This window comes from Pieris brassicae, chromosome 11, assembly GCF_905147105.1.
Source record: "Pieris brassicae chromosome 11, ilPieBrab1.1, whole genome shotgun sequence".
Taxonomy (NCBI): domain Eukaryota; kingdom Metazoa; phylum Arthropoda; class Insecta; order Lepidoptera; family Pieridae; genus Pieris; species Pieris brassicae.
This window is the reverse complement of record NC_059675.1, coordinates 944126-958426: the sequence shown is the minus strand read 5'-3', so window position 1 is coordinate 958426 and position 14301 is coordinate 944126. Positions and strand designations below refer to the sequence as shown.

General features: G+C 32.6%; 1 protein-coding gene across 1 annotated transcript in view; it reads right to left on the bottom strand.

Moving 5' to 3' along the window:
• LOC123716359 (sodium channel protein 60E-like) overlaps positions 1-14301 on the bottom strand; it is a 104523-nt gene that overhangs the window by 48472 nt on the left and 41750 nt on the right. Inside the window, exon 2 of the mRNA XM_045672062.1 lies at positions 10795-11003. Coding sequence (XP_045528018.1) covers positions 10795-11003 — 209 coding nt within the window. The remainder of the gene's footprint in view (positions 1-10794; positions 11004-14301) is intronic.

Below are 14301 nucleotides of genomic sequence, written 5' to 3'. Positions count from 1 at the left end.
GTCGATACACAATCTTATACTATAATAATAAGTCCTGAGTATATACCTCGTTACAATATCTTCTTACCAGGAAGAAAGGCACACAATATTATCAGCCGTAAGGATTTGGAGAAATTCTATTAGTTTGGGAACAAAGAGAGGTTAGACTGATGCTAACACCTTGTCTCACGATAGTTCTCAAAAACGCACTAAACACTCGCTATAAAATTCTAAATAGTTGACGTAACTATTATGAATTATAATTAACAAAAAGTATATATCAAAATAAAAATGAGTCTAACGTAACCCGAGTAAATCTCAACAACGACTCAACTAATAAATGTGACGATCCGCCGAGATGTTTGGTATCACCCTCATCAAAAATTATTTAATTGAAATTATGTATTTCGAACACATTAAAACATCTGTTTCCGATTATATTACTATTAATATCACTATACATTTAATGGTGAAACAATATTACCATACTAAACGAGTTTACTAAAAATATAAGGTTATCGACATTTGACCGCTACAACTGATCAATATTACCTAGACGACGGTCCACCCAAATAAGACCATTTAGACTATTTAATACAAATTAGTTAACATACCAAACGTTTTGTTTTTATTTAGATATTATTGTTATAAAACTGTACTTGGTTAAACGCGCGGATGTTAAAACTGTACTGTACGCGCGGATGTCAGACAAACATGTTTTTTATGTTATCAGGTTTTTTTCATATAACAGAGGCAAAAGGGCAGGAGGCTCACCTGATGTTAAGTGACACTGCCGCACATGGATACACACGGTTCCACTTACATCTGAATATTGGGGCCTTCTTCAGATGGACCAGTCCGTGGGTTTACAGGACGAGCATCCCGCTTTAGATTACTGTTGCGTACATATCGAGAAAGGCTATCTCCGGCTATATACTGTGTATAGTTAGATAATAAATGCGTATTAGCTAATAGTTGTCAATGCTTTAGTATAATATTATATTTAAAATAAGATGTAGGAAACTCTTATATATACTCTTACTCCAAATTTCACGTGGGACGTATATATAAATTATAAACTTTCGTAAGCATATCACTCAAGACATTTTTTTGTTAATTTGTGTTTACGCCGTGACGAAAAGAGATCGATCAGTTACTTTAGTTAAAACGGTGTAATTAATGAATTTTTATATGTAAGTAGAGTTTATCCCTTGGAGAGGCTCGCTTAGCTATTTTGACATCATAATCATCAAATTACGGTTATATGGACCACACGTTTAGATACTATAAAAACTACACAAGGCTAAGTTTTGTATTTATATCAACATAGATAAAATTGTTAGGTAGGTAAAATTGTAAAAAAAAATCATTTATTAACACTACCACTCCTCCACTTTGCAAAGTATCCTCTTGTTATCAGCTGAGCTCATTCTTTAAATTTATTTAAAAATCTTCTTTTTGATCATCTATCTTCTGCCTACTTATATTTATTAATTAAGATTAGCTTTTACAAATTATGTTTATATTATAATTTTTTTTAAATTTTTAGATTTTACTTTTAATTAATATATTTATATTGTTACATTTTTCATGTTCTTTTTTGTTAATTATTTATACACGTCTTCTACTTTACCCTCTGCAGGTTTTCCATACTAGTGTTAGGCAATAACAGAAAGCGTTTGTTAGTGTTTGAAAAAAAAACCTTCAATTTTCTTATTTTGTGCTGGTTTATTTGAATATAAAAGCTCGATTGTCTATTAACTACAAACGCGAGTTAAGTTTGGTGGAGATTGTTGGAGGGATGTTCAAATAAATTAAACACTTTGTTTGAAGCTTAGTGTAAATTAATCGTTTAAAAGAAGAGTTTATAACGTTGTCCTAACAAAATCTGTAACTTTATTTATGGATTCTTAAAACTAAGGGACACATCTAATAAAAGGTCACATCTGTTACCTAGAACGAAAATGTAAGCGTTGTCGACTTATTGGACATCCTCGGAAACGAGAATTTTATATTACAATTTATGTATGTATAAGAAACTATAGGGCTCATTTATTACTACCAAAACTGACTTATTGGCAAGTTACGTATAAGAAGTTACCATTTAATTTGCACTTTTTATTATGAACTAATTAATTTATATGCAAGTTAACCAACGTTAGGTTGCAAACCTCGCGTAAAATGTTTTTGTTCATCGTATTGCATTATTTTCTATATTTTCCGAAAAGTGTGCAATTTTCAGCCGAATGTCGAAAAGTTGCTTCGCCTCAGCCTCTCTGTAAATTACAGTTGGGGGGGATCATATGAGATTATGGTGCGACGAGAGAGGCAGTTAAATTCAAGATTTCTATGAATTTTAAACAAAATTCAAGAGATTGACGATCTAAAGGCATTTTAGAATAAATTTACATTAATTACGGAACAGAGTGATCACTTTGGAATCTTGGTTAAGTCATAAAATTAATTTTGCCGAAACTTTTCTTTTGATAACTTTACTCCTGTTTTCAAAAGGAAACTTTTTGACGCTTGTGAAACGCTCCTTGGCACTTCAAGAATTCGGTCAATCAAATGGTGATTTAAAATTAGTTATATACATTTATAATTGCCTCACTATTAGGTGTGTTATGTATTTACTTATTAAAAATCATGTTTTATGTGTAGTTCAAATTTTTTTTGTTTAATTCTTTCCACTCACAGCCTTGTTTTCGTTAAAACCTTCCTTTTTTTGTTTTTATGTAATAGGAGGCCAACGGGCATGAGGCCACCCGATGATAAGTGATACCGCAGCCCATGGACACTTACATTGCTTGCAATTATATGAAGAATTGGTACGCTCTTTTCTCGAAAGACCCTAAGATTGGGTTCAGAAATACTTTAGTGGGCAGCTGGTTCCAAATAGTGGGTGTGCGCAAAATCTGCCTTAAAAAAACGCACAGTTTTGGAAGGACGGACGTCGACGTGATACAGATGGTATTTTGTATTCTACCTTGACGTCCGATAATGAAAACTTAGTCTGAACAACTCCTCTGAGCACTCTCCATGATAAATGTGGTAGAAGATGCAGAGAGACCCCATTTCCAAAATATTTTTGATGTATGCCATATAATAATCTATTTGGGAGATTTAGAATTTATTGCGTCCAGATAGACACAGCCGGAAAACGTTATAATATTGATGATTTTTATAAAGGCCTTCTCAAAATGTGAAAATGGGTATAATTCGTAATTTCTTTTCAAATTGCAATAAATAATAAATCTGTCAGTACAAATAATTTTCATGAACCAATTGAACAACAGTTAAGTAATACCAGGTCGTTTCGCTTTTAGCAGGTCGGCACTTCGCCAATATTGCAAACAAGTTTCACTGCACGAACGTAACAAAAACTTCACTTTGCAATTTTAAAAAGTAGCTTTAAAGCGTACTTTGAATTTATCACTTGCTAAAAATTACTTTGTTTGCATATATTGAAATCCGCGTGTCGTAATGAGACATTAATGATACTTTACGCTTTTCAAGGACTTATTACCATATAAAGGAAAACCGATAGACGCTCTTATTTCTCCCAACAACACTATAGCGAGGTTTTTACGGTAATATATTTGAATTGAATATTCTTCAACGGCGTTGGAAAAAAAATTACCGTCACATTTTTTACGCGTCATCTTTTTCTTGTACCTACCATGATTGATTCGAAGAGATTCGAAGCCATTAATAACAAAAATATATAATAACGATAACAATGATAGTACATAATACTAATAATGAAATTCTGTAATAATCTTAGTACTAATAAGGTAAAATAAAATAATTGTTTTATTTGTATTCATGTCTATGATAATAAAAGCCTTATGTTAAACATTATTTAACCAATTTGTTCTGTAATTGCATATAGTAGATCATTTTTCCAAAAAAAAGGTCATAAAGTAGTTTCACTTATGTGTGTACACTAGTACACGCACACATGTTTTTTTTATTATGTCATTGGTTATTGTTATTTTTTGGTATGGTTCAAATTATTAAAACAAAATCTATACAAAATTTGTGTATTCAAAAACAAACCGTAGACATCATGCATGTTCGACACACTCAAATAAATTAAGTTCGATATAGTATACATTTGACAAATTTCTTTAAAAAAGGCATGACTTGGTGACACATCGCACAAAATATTGTCAGTAAAAAGATCTTATATAACTAGATGAAAATTAAATGCTATCCGAATGCATTTAAGCTTTTACCGATTACGCAATTGTTTTGTAAGTTTTCCGCGATTTTCAACAATTATAGAATGTTGAAGAAAAGTTTAAATGTTACTCAACTGTTACCAGGGTCATTCTAAATGCTGTGTATAATTTTTATTTCAGGGTAACTTTAACTCGTAAACATTTTTACCGTGGCCTTATTTATATTTATATTCGTAAATGCGATATTGCTTAATTAATCATTAAAACGTAAAAAAATTAGTAATGAAAAAGATAACTGCAGCTTACAAAACGAACTAGTAAAGCCTTATTTAGCACCTATATCGCCTGTACCAGTAATTTGTATGGTAAGTTTATTATTATGAAACACCGTCGCCGTGAGAGGGTAAACCTTTATTACAAATGGTTATTTATTTAGGACCTGCTTTAGATCTCTAATACAGCTAGATAAATGGCTTTTGTTAGGGGCTGAAAGTCTTGACCAAATTTTATACACAATTCATATAAAAAGATTTTATTTTTGTTTTGTCTAAATCAAAATTACATATTAAAACTACATATGTTTTTTTAAAGTCATATTTTATTGCGATATTATATCATTGTAATTTCTATTATATTTCCATTTACTAGTATAATACACAGTTCATTTATAAGCTGTGTTAAACTAAAAAAAAAATCTGTGGCGCTACAACCTTTTCAGGTCTGGGACTCCGATATCAGTATCTGTTTCATGGTCATTTGTCAATCTAACGCTGTTAACTTTTTGGATCTGAGGCAAGCCGGTTTTCTCACGATATTTTCCTTCACCGTTCAAGAAAATGTTAAATGTGCACATAGGAAGAAAGTTCTACGACGCACCTACAACCTCAGGTATGAGTGTCGCACGCTGGAGCCACTAGGCCAACACTGCTCTGGCTTAATGTATTAGTATATTTTCTCATGTGAGTGAATGTTCTAAATGAGAAATAAATATCTTAAACCGTAACTGTAACGAAATATTATCATATGGTATAAAATCACAACAATTTCTGTCTTATCTTTCCTTAAAAGCCTTCCTTTAAAAGATAAGCATATAGCGACTTGTTTATTTGAGTTATTTACTCACTTGCAGTCATTATAAACAACTTTTATCTATACTTATAAATATTTATTCCGTAAAATAAGTGCGGATAATATAGAAGCTTTATGTTAGTTAACTCACGTAAGCTCATAATTGGCAGATCGGATGATTGATTGATTTCAGACGGTTGATACCGCTCGCAGCTAGGAAATGTTGGTTACATGAAAATTGCTATTCAATTTCCCAGTAAACTCTGAAATATTTTCATCGATATAATTGTAGATTTGTTGCGTAGTTATTGCATATCAATAGTAAATATATACATTCATATGAACAGTTTCATTCCAGTTAGGGTAGTAAAAACTGGAGTTATGAAGAACTTAAATGTATAATTGTATTTTAATTTAATAATCTACGTGTCTAAAATAAATAAATATATTTTTGCTGTCCTTAGAAAAATAAAACATACCGTTTTATTTTTTATAATTATTTACGATCAATCACTAATCAGCTTGTCTCTCGACAAAGGTCTCCTGAAAATGTCGCCATGTTGATCTGTACTTCGATATTCATTCTATTTCCATAAGTCATATGCAATAAAACCTGTAAATTATTGAATACAAAATGAAGGGGAAGGGAGAAAGCGGGTCAGTCAATACAGGTCTATAATTCATGTCTAAAAAGTGCCTTATGTTTTTTAAATTTTAATTAATATCATCATTCACTCACATCACATTAAAATAAAATATTAACACACATATAAATTTGAGCTTGTCATTCATTGGTTTATCTAAAAAACTGGCATCATACCCATGTACTTTAGTTTTCACTCGATAAGTCCGTCAAGCAAAACGGATTAGCTTAACCGAACAATATGGCGGGTTTCGGTGATAATCGATACCTGTTGACTAGCCAATCAACAGCTCGGACGAAAGATATCTGATCTATTTTGCATATAATAACAGGTACTTGTGAATCACTTGGCAACTTAGAACCCTTTTTGACCGTGGGTATGTCTATCACCGTTTCTCGTATGTTGAAAAGGGTCACTGCATTCTTTAGGCAGGGTAAGTATTTGTATAGTTTTCTAAGTTGAGTGAAAGGTTCCACGACATAGAGAGGGATGGTTTTAAATATAAATAATTTTATAAGTTTTCGAAGTACGTTCAGCATCACAATCAATATAAAACGGATAGTATGAATTAGTAATGGAATATATACGTCGCAAAATCTGAAAAATAACCAATACAAAACTTCGTACAAAAAAAAGGAACATGCTTGTTAGCGATATGGCTGCCCGTTGCCTAATGACTTATGTAACCTACTTATTTATATGTGTGTTTTGTAGTAAGTGTAAATAATATAACATTGATTTACACACACAACTCAATAATAAATAATTGATGAATTATGATTTTTGTATATGATAGACGGGAAACTCCTTTCCCCATAAGCCATAAAAGGCAGCTACCGCAGCCTTACTACTCGTTGCCGGCCTTTAAGAGAGAAAAATGCACTATTTTTAAAAGTTTGGAGATTGTAATCTAGGAAATCTTCTGCACTGGAAGATAATTCATAGCTCTACAGTTTTTAAATGGAAATGCCAAGAAAAGCGAACTGTGGAATACTTCCAGGAGGTTACACTGGATAGTGTTGTGGTGAAACCTGGAGTTCAAAATGATGTTGACACATCGCAACAAGCTTTATCTTTTCTCCTTGTCACGACAAAAGTGACTAAATGTAAAGAAAATTTACATTAACATTGTATTCGTATCAGAGATCTCCATATCAAAGTCACACAACGTTAAAACAAAATCCAGATTTATCAAAAAAGTATTTGCAAATCCAACAGGAATTGCCATCACCTGGCTTGTCGCCAATACGGAAAGTTCGGAAGTTACAATGTCAGTTCACTATATACGGGTATTACAAAAGATCCGCGTTCTATTAGATCTTATCTGACTTCCAAACAAACAAGCCCGATCATAAATTAGACCTAGCTTAACTTGTCAACAACATACTTGACCTCATGTTCTCCTGGTGGCTTTCTTTATATTAATAAAGAGATTTGTATTTTTGTAACGAATTAATTCAGAAACTACAGTTTCAAATAAATCATTATAATGTTGCATTATCTAATATTGAGAAAATAATAAAATGTAATAATTTAATTTTCATGAAAACTTTCTTAAGCCTATTTAAATGAAAATTGTGTACACTAAAAATTATAACTATATAGTAATAAAAACAATACATTTACGTGGAAATGTTGTGCAAAGCGTATCGATTGCAGTACATTAACATTAAATTGGCGGGAAATACATATAATTTTGTCGCTGTCAATTTGACGTATGTTTTATTTATTGTCATTGGTGTTTCAATGTGCAGTTTGAGAGTTGTTGAATGTTTCCGATATTGTGCAGTTGACAATCAATATTATTCATTTTAAATTCGATTTCCGATTTATTTTCACGTTTTATTCAGAGTTTTCAATTCCGGTGTTTTACAACGTTGTCGTGTTATGAATTTTCTTTATTCACATTAAATATGATATTGATTTATAGCTACATATTTAATGAACGTTACTCGTATAAATAAACTTTTGATTTTGATTTTATTTTAGATATTGCCTCTTTTAAAGATTTATGTTAGTATGTGTTTGTATTCTATCATACTATGTACATATACTATATACAGAATTACCGCGTTTTATTCTTTGATCGTCTTTTATTCGGTTATTTTTATGTTTTCGTATAGATACTCTAAAATCGAGTGGAGGATAACTCTTACAAGTCCAGGATCTGATCATTCGAAAAAAAAATTAGCCTAAAGGGTGGTACCTAGCGAGATCAGATTGGCGGTTTTGGATCAAGAACTGTTGGCAATTTGATGCTAAAAAGTAAAAAAACCACCATCTTGCGTGGAGTCCAGATCACCGCGTAGCATCTAGTATATAATTATACAACTCAATCATAAAATCTCTAATATAAATTATCACCACATGGAATAAGATGTATAATAACGATAAACAACATATGTGAATATAAAATATGGCAATTGGAAGATGTTTCCTGAAGTGGCAATACATCTTCGAAGTGTTCTGCTCGTCATGTTTGCTATAAAGGATTGATGAATGTGACATATAGCACTTATACATACACTTCATAGTTACAGATATACCTATACAGGCTATATAAAATATTATAAGAAACACAGAAGCTGATAACCTACTTTTTTTCTTTTGTATATAGGAGCAAACGGGCAGGTGGCTCACCTGATATTATGTGATACCGCCGCCCATGGCCAGAGGGCTCGCAAATGCGTTGCCGGCGGTTTTAGAATTGATACGCTTTTTTCTTGAAGGACTCTAAGTCGAATGGGTTCGGTTCCAAATAGTTGTGGTGCGCGGCAAAAACTGCCCAAAGTCTACGACGATTGTCTACAAGAAAAAAATTGTCTTTGACGTTGATAAATAGCGCAAAAAACTGATTACATTTTATCTGTAGTTATTAGCTTTTGTAAACATTGTTAAGCTTATCACGTTTTCACACTCAGTCTTCAAGTCGGGCCGTTAATTACCCAGTGTAATCATAGACTAAACGTTTATTAAACTTAGAAAACTCCGCTAGTTAACCATTGATTTACAACTTAACTTTTCCAACTTAATATTACTTTTTCAACCTTGGAGCTATAATAATTAATGGAATAGGCTGATTAATTTTTTCTTTGTCCTGCTTGTATTGATTATACAGGTATTTTCCATACTTTTAATGTTAACATTTGACAGTTTTTTTTATATAAAAATTTATCCGCCAGGAACGAATTGTAGGTTCTATGTGACTAACATCTCTTTATATATAAAATTCTCGTGTCACAACTGTTCGTTCCCATACACCTCCGAAACTGCTCGACCGATTCTTATGAAATTCTTTATGCATATTTAGTAAGTCTGAGAATCGGCTACTATCTATATTTTAAACCCGTAAGTAATTTTTTTTTGTTTATATTTTTTTTAATGATACAACATACAAAAATACATACAAGCCTTAACCGTCACCCCTCTACGACCACCCCTATTTTTATCATAGTAGATAGTTATTTTTATTGAGCCAAATTTTTTCCCTCTAAATAATATACATGGCCAAACGGCGTTTGCCGGGTCTGCTAGTATAAATATAAACCTTCTTTATAAACCCTCCACGAAAATATTATTATCAGAATTTTCTCATAAAAACTTTCCATATAGTAAAAAAAACTATTAATCTTACGTCTAAATCAAATGCCGATAACTAACATATAAAACCGAGGAACATATTCCGAAATCTGAAGCTAAGATCTTTGTTTAAAATATAACCGAACATTGCGTTCTATTTTTACCCAGGCGTTAATTAATCCCACGATCGTTTTAATACAAGCTATGAATAAACGTAGTAAATTGTTCGGACTCCAGTGAGCACGGTTGCATTAGTAGATTGGACCTCTTAAGTCTCCTGAGATAGGGAATAATCAAGAGTAACTACTTCGGAGTTTGAGTTACGATGTGATTTTGTTCGTTATTGAGAGGTTAAGAGGATGCTTCTCTAACAGCATCAGTTTAATATTGTATCAGTTGTATCTATATAAAGTTGTCAATAATATTATTACGAAGTTGGGTTGACTAAACTCTATTTTTGTAACACAAGTTAGAGACGTTTTCAGAGAGTTGAAATGTGATGGCCGTTTCGTGAGAGGCTGTATCACATCCCAGAAAATTTTAATTTGCATATGGTTGCTCTCGTTTTCAGGAGACTGAAATATGTTTTCAGGAGTTTTCAGAAATATTCTAGAGCGAACATTCTAGGTGTGAGACAAGGACGGAGTGATACGCGAAAGGATGATCGGAACCTTCTTGAAGCCAAAGAGAATAATCTAGGATGCCGTACTACAACGACGCAGCGATGTGCGAAAGAGATAGAGTGCGTACGTTCCAGAATTACGGGATAAGGATAAAACATCAGCTACTCCAACCTTTCGTGGTCCCCGGAGCGGAATACATCGTGTATGCACACAGCGTAAAGACGAAAGGGTAAGGCTGTTGAAGTGAGTCAGTGACCAGCTCGTTCAGGGTTCGGCTGTGTCACCCTGTAATTAGGTCTGTACCTATACCTAATAGTGCACAGTACCTACGTTTGGATTTATCAGTTAATGTGCTAATCTGCTGGCTGTCAAAACCTTTTATTTATTTAAATAAATAAAATAATATGTGGCAATCACTTTAAATTTACCGTAACATGAGACTTTAATAATATTTTTTAATCAATTGTGACTTTATAAGACATGCAATTATTGATTGAGATGCTCCGGCTGAGTACTGATGTATTTCCGAACTAAAGCGACGTAGGATCCTTCAAGAAAAGAGCGTACCAACTTTTAAATGGCCGGCAACACACTGGCGAAAAATTTGTCGTTTAGAGTGTCCATTTGCCGTCTGTTCTATGAAAAGAAGACGCTCGTAGGATGAGAGAAAACATCGCGAGGAAATCGACATGTAATAATAAATTGAATTCTACTTACTCGGCCTCTTCGATAGTCTCCGACATGGCGAGGAAGACACAATTGAGCAGAATGGTAGCCATGACGAAGTAATCGAAGTACTGGTTGGTTGAGAGGTAGACGCATGCCCGCCGCACTGGAGACCAGGGAGACCACCAGAAAAGCGATCTGGTGGCCGTGAACCGGTGTATGTAGTTCTTTCGAAATCTCTTCGACACCACGCAGAACGTCTGCAAAGTAATATTTTACATTCAAATTATATTTTCCTCTAAATTAATATAAATATAAAGCCATAGAGATTTATATTTTACCATTAGCTATATTATCTATTACACCTACGTGTCAGATTGACCAGATCAAGACTGCCGTAGGAGGTTCAATCGATGAGTGCAGAAGGATGACTTCTAACAGGCATCGATGGCGAAACGTCGTGAAGTGCATTACATCTGCGCCTTTTAATATTACCACAACTTAGCGATCACGACCGTAAGTCAACAGTGTACTGGATAAGAGAAAATATCTAAGTTACACGAGCTATGTTTGTTTCGAAAATGTCCAGAATAATAATTATTAGTTCTCGTGTAATATAAATTACTAAATTTTCGCGAACAGCAAACATTTACATGAAAATGTTTTGTCACGTTAAACTAATTAATATTTGAATTCAATCTTTTAAAACCTTTGTATCCTAGTACTGTTTACCTATAATTAAAATTATGATTTTAAACAGGTATTTAGTCTAGTGTAGTGTATTTAAATATTCGATCTAAGTTTGGCTCCCGTGAAAAAAAATTGTCGTAGTATGACCTCTAAAATGTTATATTATTTTATATTATAGATATAAAAGTCTAACATTGTCTAATAGAGCGATCTCAGTATTTGCTATCCATACCAATGTTTAACATAAAACGTATTAAAGCCGTCACAAAAAGGTCGCCTCACCTCATGGAATCTCAATTTGCCAAAATCTATTTATCTACAGTCCATTTCCAAGGAAGGGTCTTGTGATTTCCATAAAATATACTAAATAAATAAATCAAGACCCAACGCATCACTTGTTCAAAACTAAACTAAAAATGTAAGTTATATTTACACTACAGAACTGAATGTCATTATATTTTAATTTAAAAATAATATTTTTAATTTAAAAATAATAACTGCTTATGTTTATTTTTGATGAGATCCTTATTAAATTATCCTTCAAATATAAACTATTCTAATATTTTATTTTCAAAAGAAAATATTTGATTTTCCTGTATCTATGTTATGTAATGTCAAAAAGTACATACAAACTATGTTTAATACAAACATTTTGTGTTATTAAGTTACAAAGACACATATTATATTATACAAGACATTATTATATCAGCCAGTTAAGAATTTTATACGCGTTAACATTACAATTTATTTAATCAGTTCAAATCGAAATAAAGTACTTTTATTGAGTATAAATCAGTACCAATTGATAGTTCAGCATAGTGTGAAACTTCCGTATTTACGATGAAGCTTTATTCGGTTGTACAAAGTTTTATGACCACAATAAATCCAATCTCATTAATTCCAGGATATTCTCGGCTAAGCTTTATGTGATAAGCAACTAAAGCTCGCATTCTGCGCCAAGCGTTGCGTCTCGTATATATTTAAAGAATATTTTAAATTATAATGAGTATATTTGAGTTGATTTATTTAATTAATAATTGACACTAAAAGCTGAGAACTTTTAAATTAAACAATTGACAAATCTCAATTGACAGTTCTATTTATTATTGAAAGGATTCTATTTTTAACTGACTAAGAAAGAATGCTTAGTTCTAAAAAGTTTTTTTTTAAATTCATGTGGCTTTACAGAGACATAATGAAACATTAAAATCTAGCCTAACTTAAGACTAATAAGTAATTTAAGTTTAACCTAATTTACTTATAAGGATATTTAACATAGGAATGTGAACAATAACAATACTTTCAGTATGTATTAATAAGAATACTTTATTCTTGTGTTCATTTTTTTCACTTACCACTGTTTAGCACTTAAGACTGACCATGTACTAAAATTAATGTACAAATTCAAATGGTTTTGTCCTATTGTGTCAATCGTTTTGATGGTACAGTTTATCTGACCTAATTTAGACTGATTTAGTCTTCTTCTTCTGGTGCGTCTCCATTACTGAAGGTTGGCCATCAGTCTCTTGAAGCGTGTCTTGTCCTGTTGCAGATGCAGCAACTCTTCCGCAGTTGCAATGCCAGTCAACTCCCTAACGTTACTAAGCCATGATTTCTTTCTTCTACCAACACGCCGTTTACCCTGGATTTTACCCATTATAATTAATTGAAGGCGGTGGTAGGCCACGTGGCCCAGATACGCAACTTTCTGTTGTTTAATGTTCTGATGTAGTATTATCAGCATCAGCAGCATCGACGACGAGAACTTGGAGATACTGATTGCGGTTTCCAACACTGAATTCAAAAGATCTAGTGGCCGTTCACCAACCAGATGAACCGATCAAGTGAAAGGTCATCCTTTAAACTATACACTGTCATAAGAAAGGTGCTTCCTTGCTTGCCACGACACTCAGACATGAGCTGCCGATTGAAAAGAGGGAGTAAGAACTGCCATTTTTAGTTCCACAAGCCAATAGTATTAAGGGATTTAAGTCATTAATTTAAAATATTAATCTTAAATTATCGTGATTTATGTGTCTTTTTACTTTCTATCTTTAATGTATCTTTAATATTTTATTCCTGTTTAGTTTTTGTTTTAATAACTGTGTATAACATGTATTTTTGCACTACTTGCCTATCTTATTTAATACGTTTCTTTTTTCTATACTCACAGTGGTTGCCTGGAAAAGATCGCTCGTAAGCGATAAGGCCGCCAGTTGCCCTCCTTTTGATTTAATTATGTTAATTTTTATTTTTATTTTGTAGTGTAACGAAGTGTAAATAAATAATTAAATCAAAATTACATAGTACGTAATTGTTGAAGCGTTTATTTCATAGACATTCGGTGTTTTAGTAGATTACCCAGATTACACAGTTATATGACTAGTTAGTCTGTACATGAGTTCACTTACAAATTAAAAAAGCATCGTTTTTTAATTATTTTGAATTTGGAACATGTTTATTATTTTTAAAACTTGTATCGATTTTGCGCCATTTCACTTATTTTTCATGTTCATTGTTAAATTAGAATATGGAATGGGGTGTTAAAGAAAATAGGAGTGCAGTGATCGCACAAAGTGGGTATGGAGCCGTCGGTCTTATTCCCGACACTTCAAAAGCTTGGTATGAACCGTATGTTCGTATATCCTATGAAAAGATACAACAACACTTCGTTTGTCCAAGAGCAAAAAAAAACGGTGGCGGCCGCGTGGAGTTAGAACTACAAAGTTTGTTATGCTGTTAAAACCAGAATAAGTCGAAATCCCATTAGGAAACAAAAAATCTTATCGCGAGAAATAAAGATTCTTACCAGGACTCTGTTGCGAATTTTAAAACAAGACCTGAAGCTACCCAGCACCGGCTTATCGT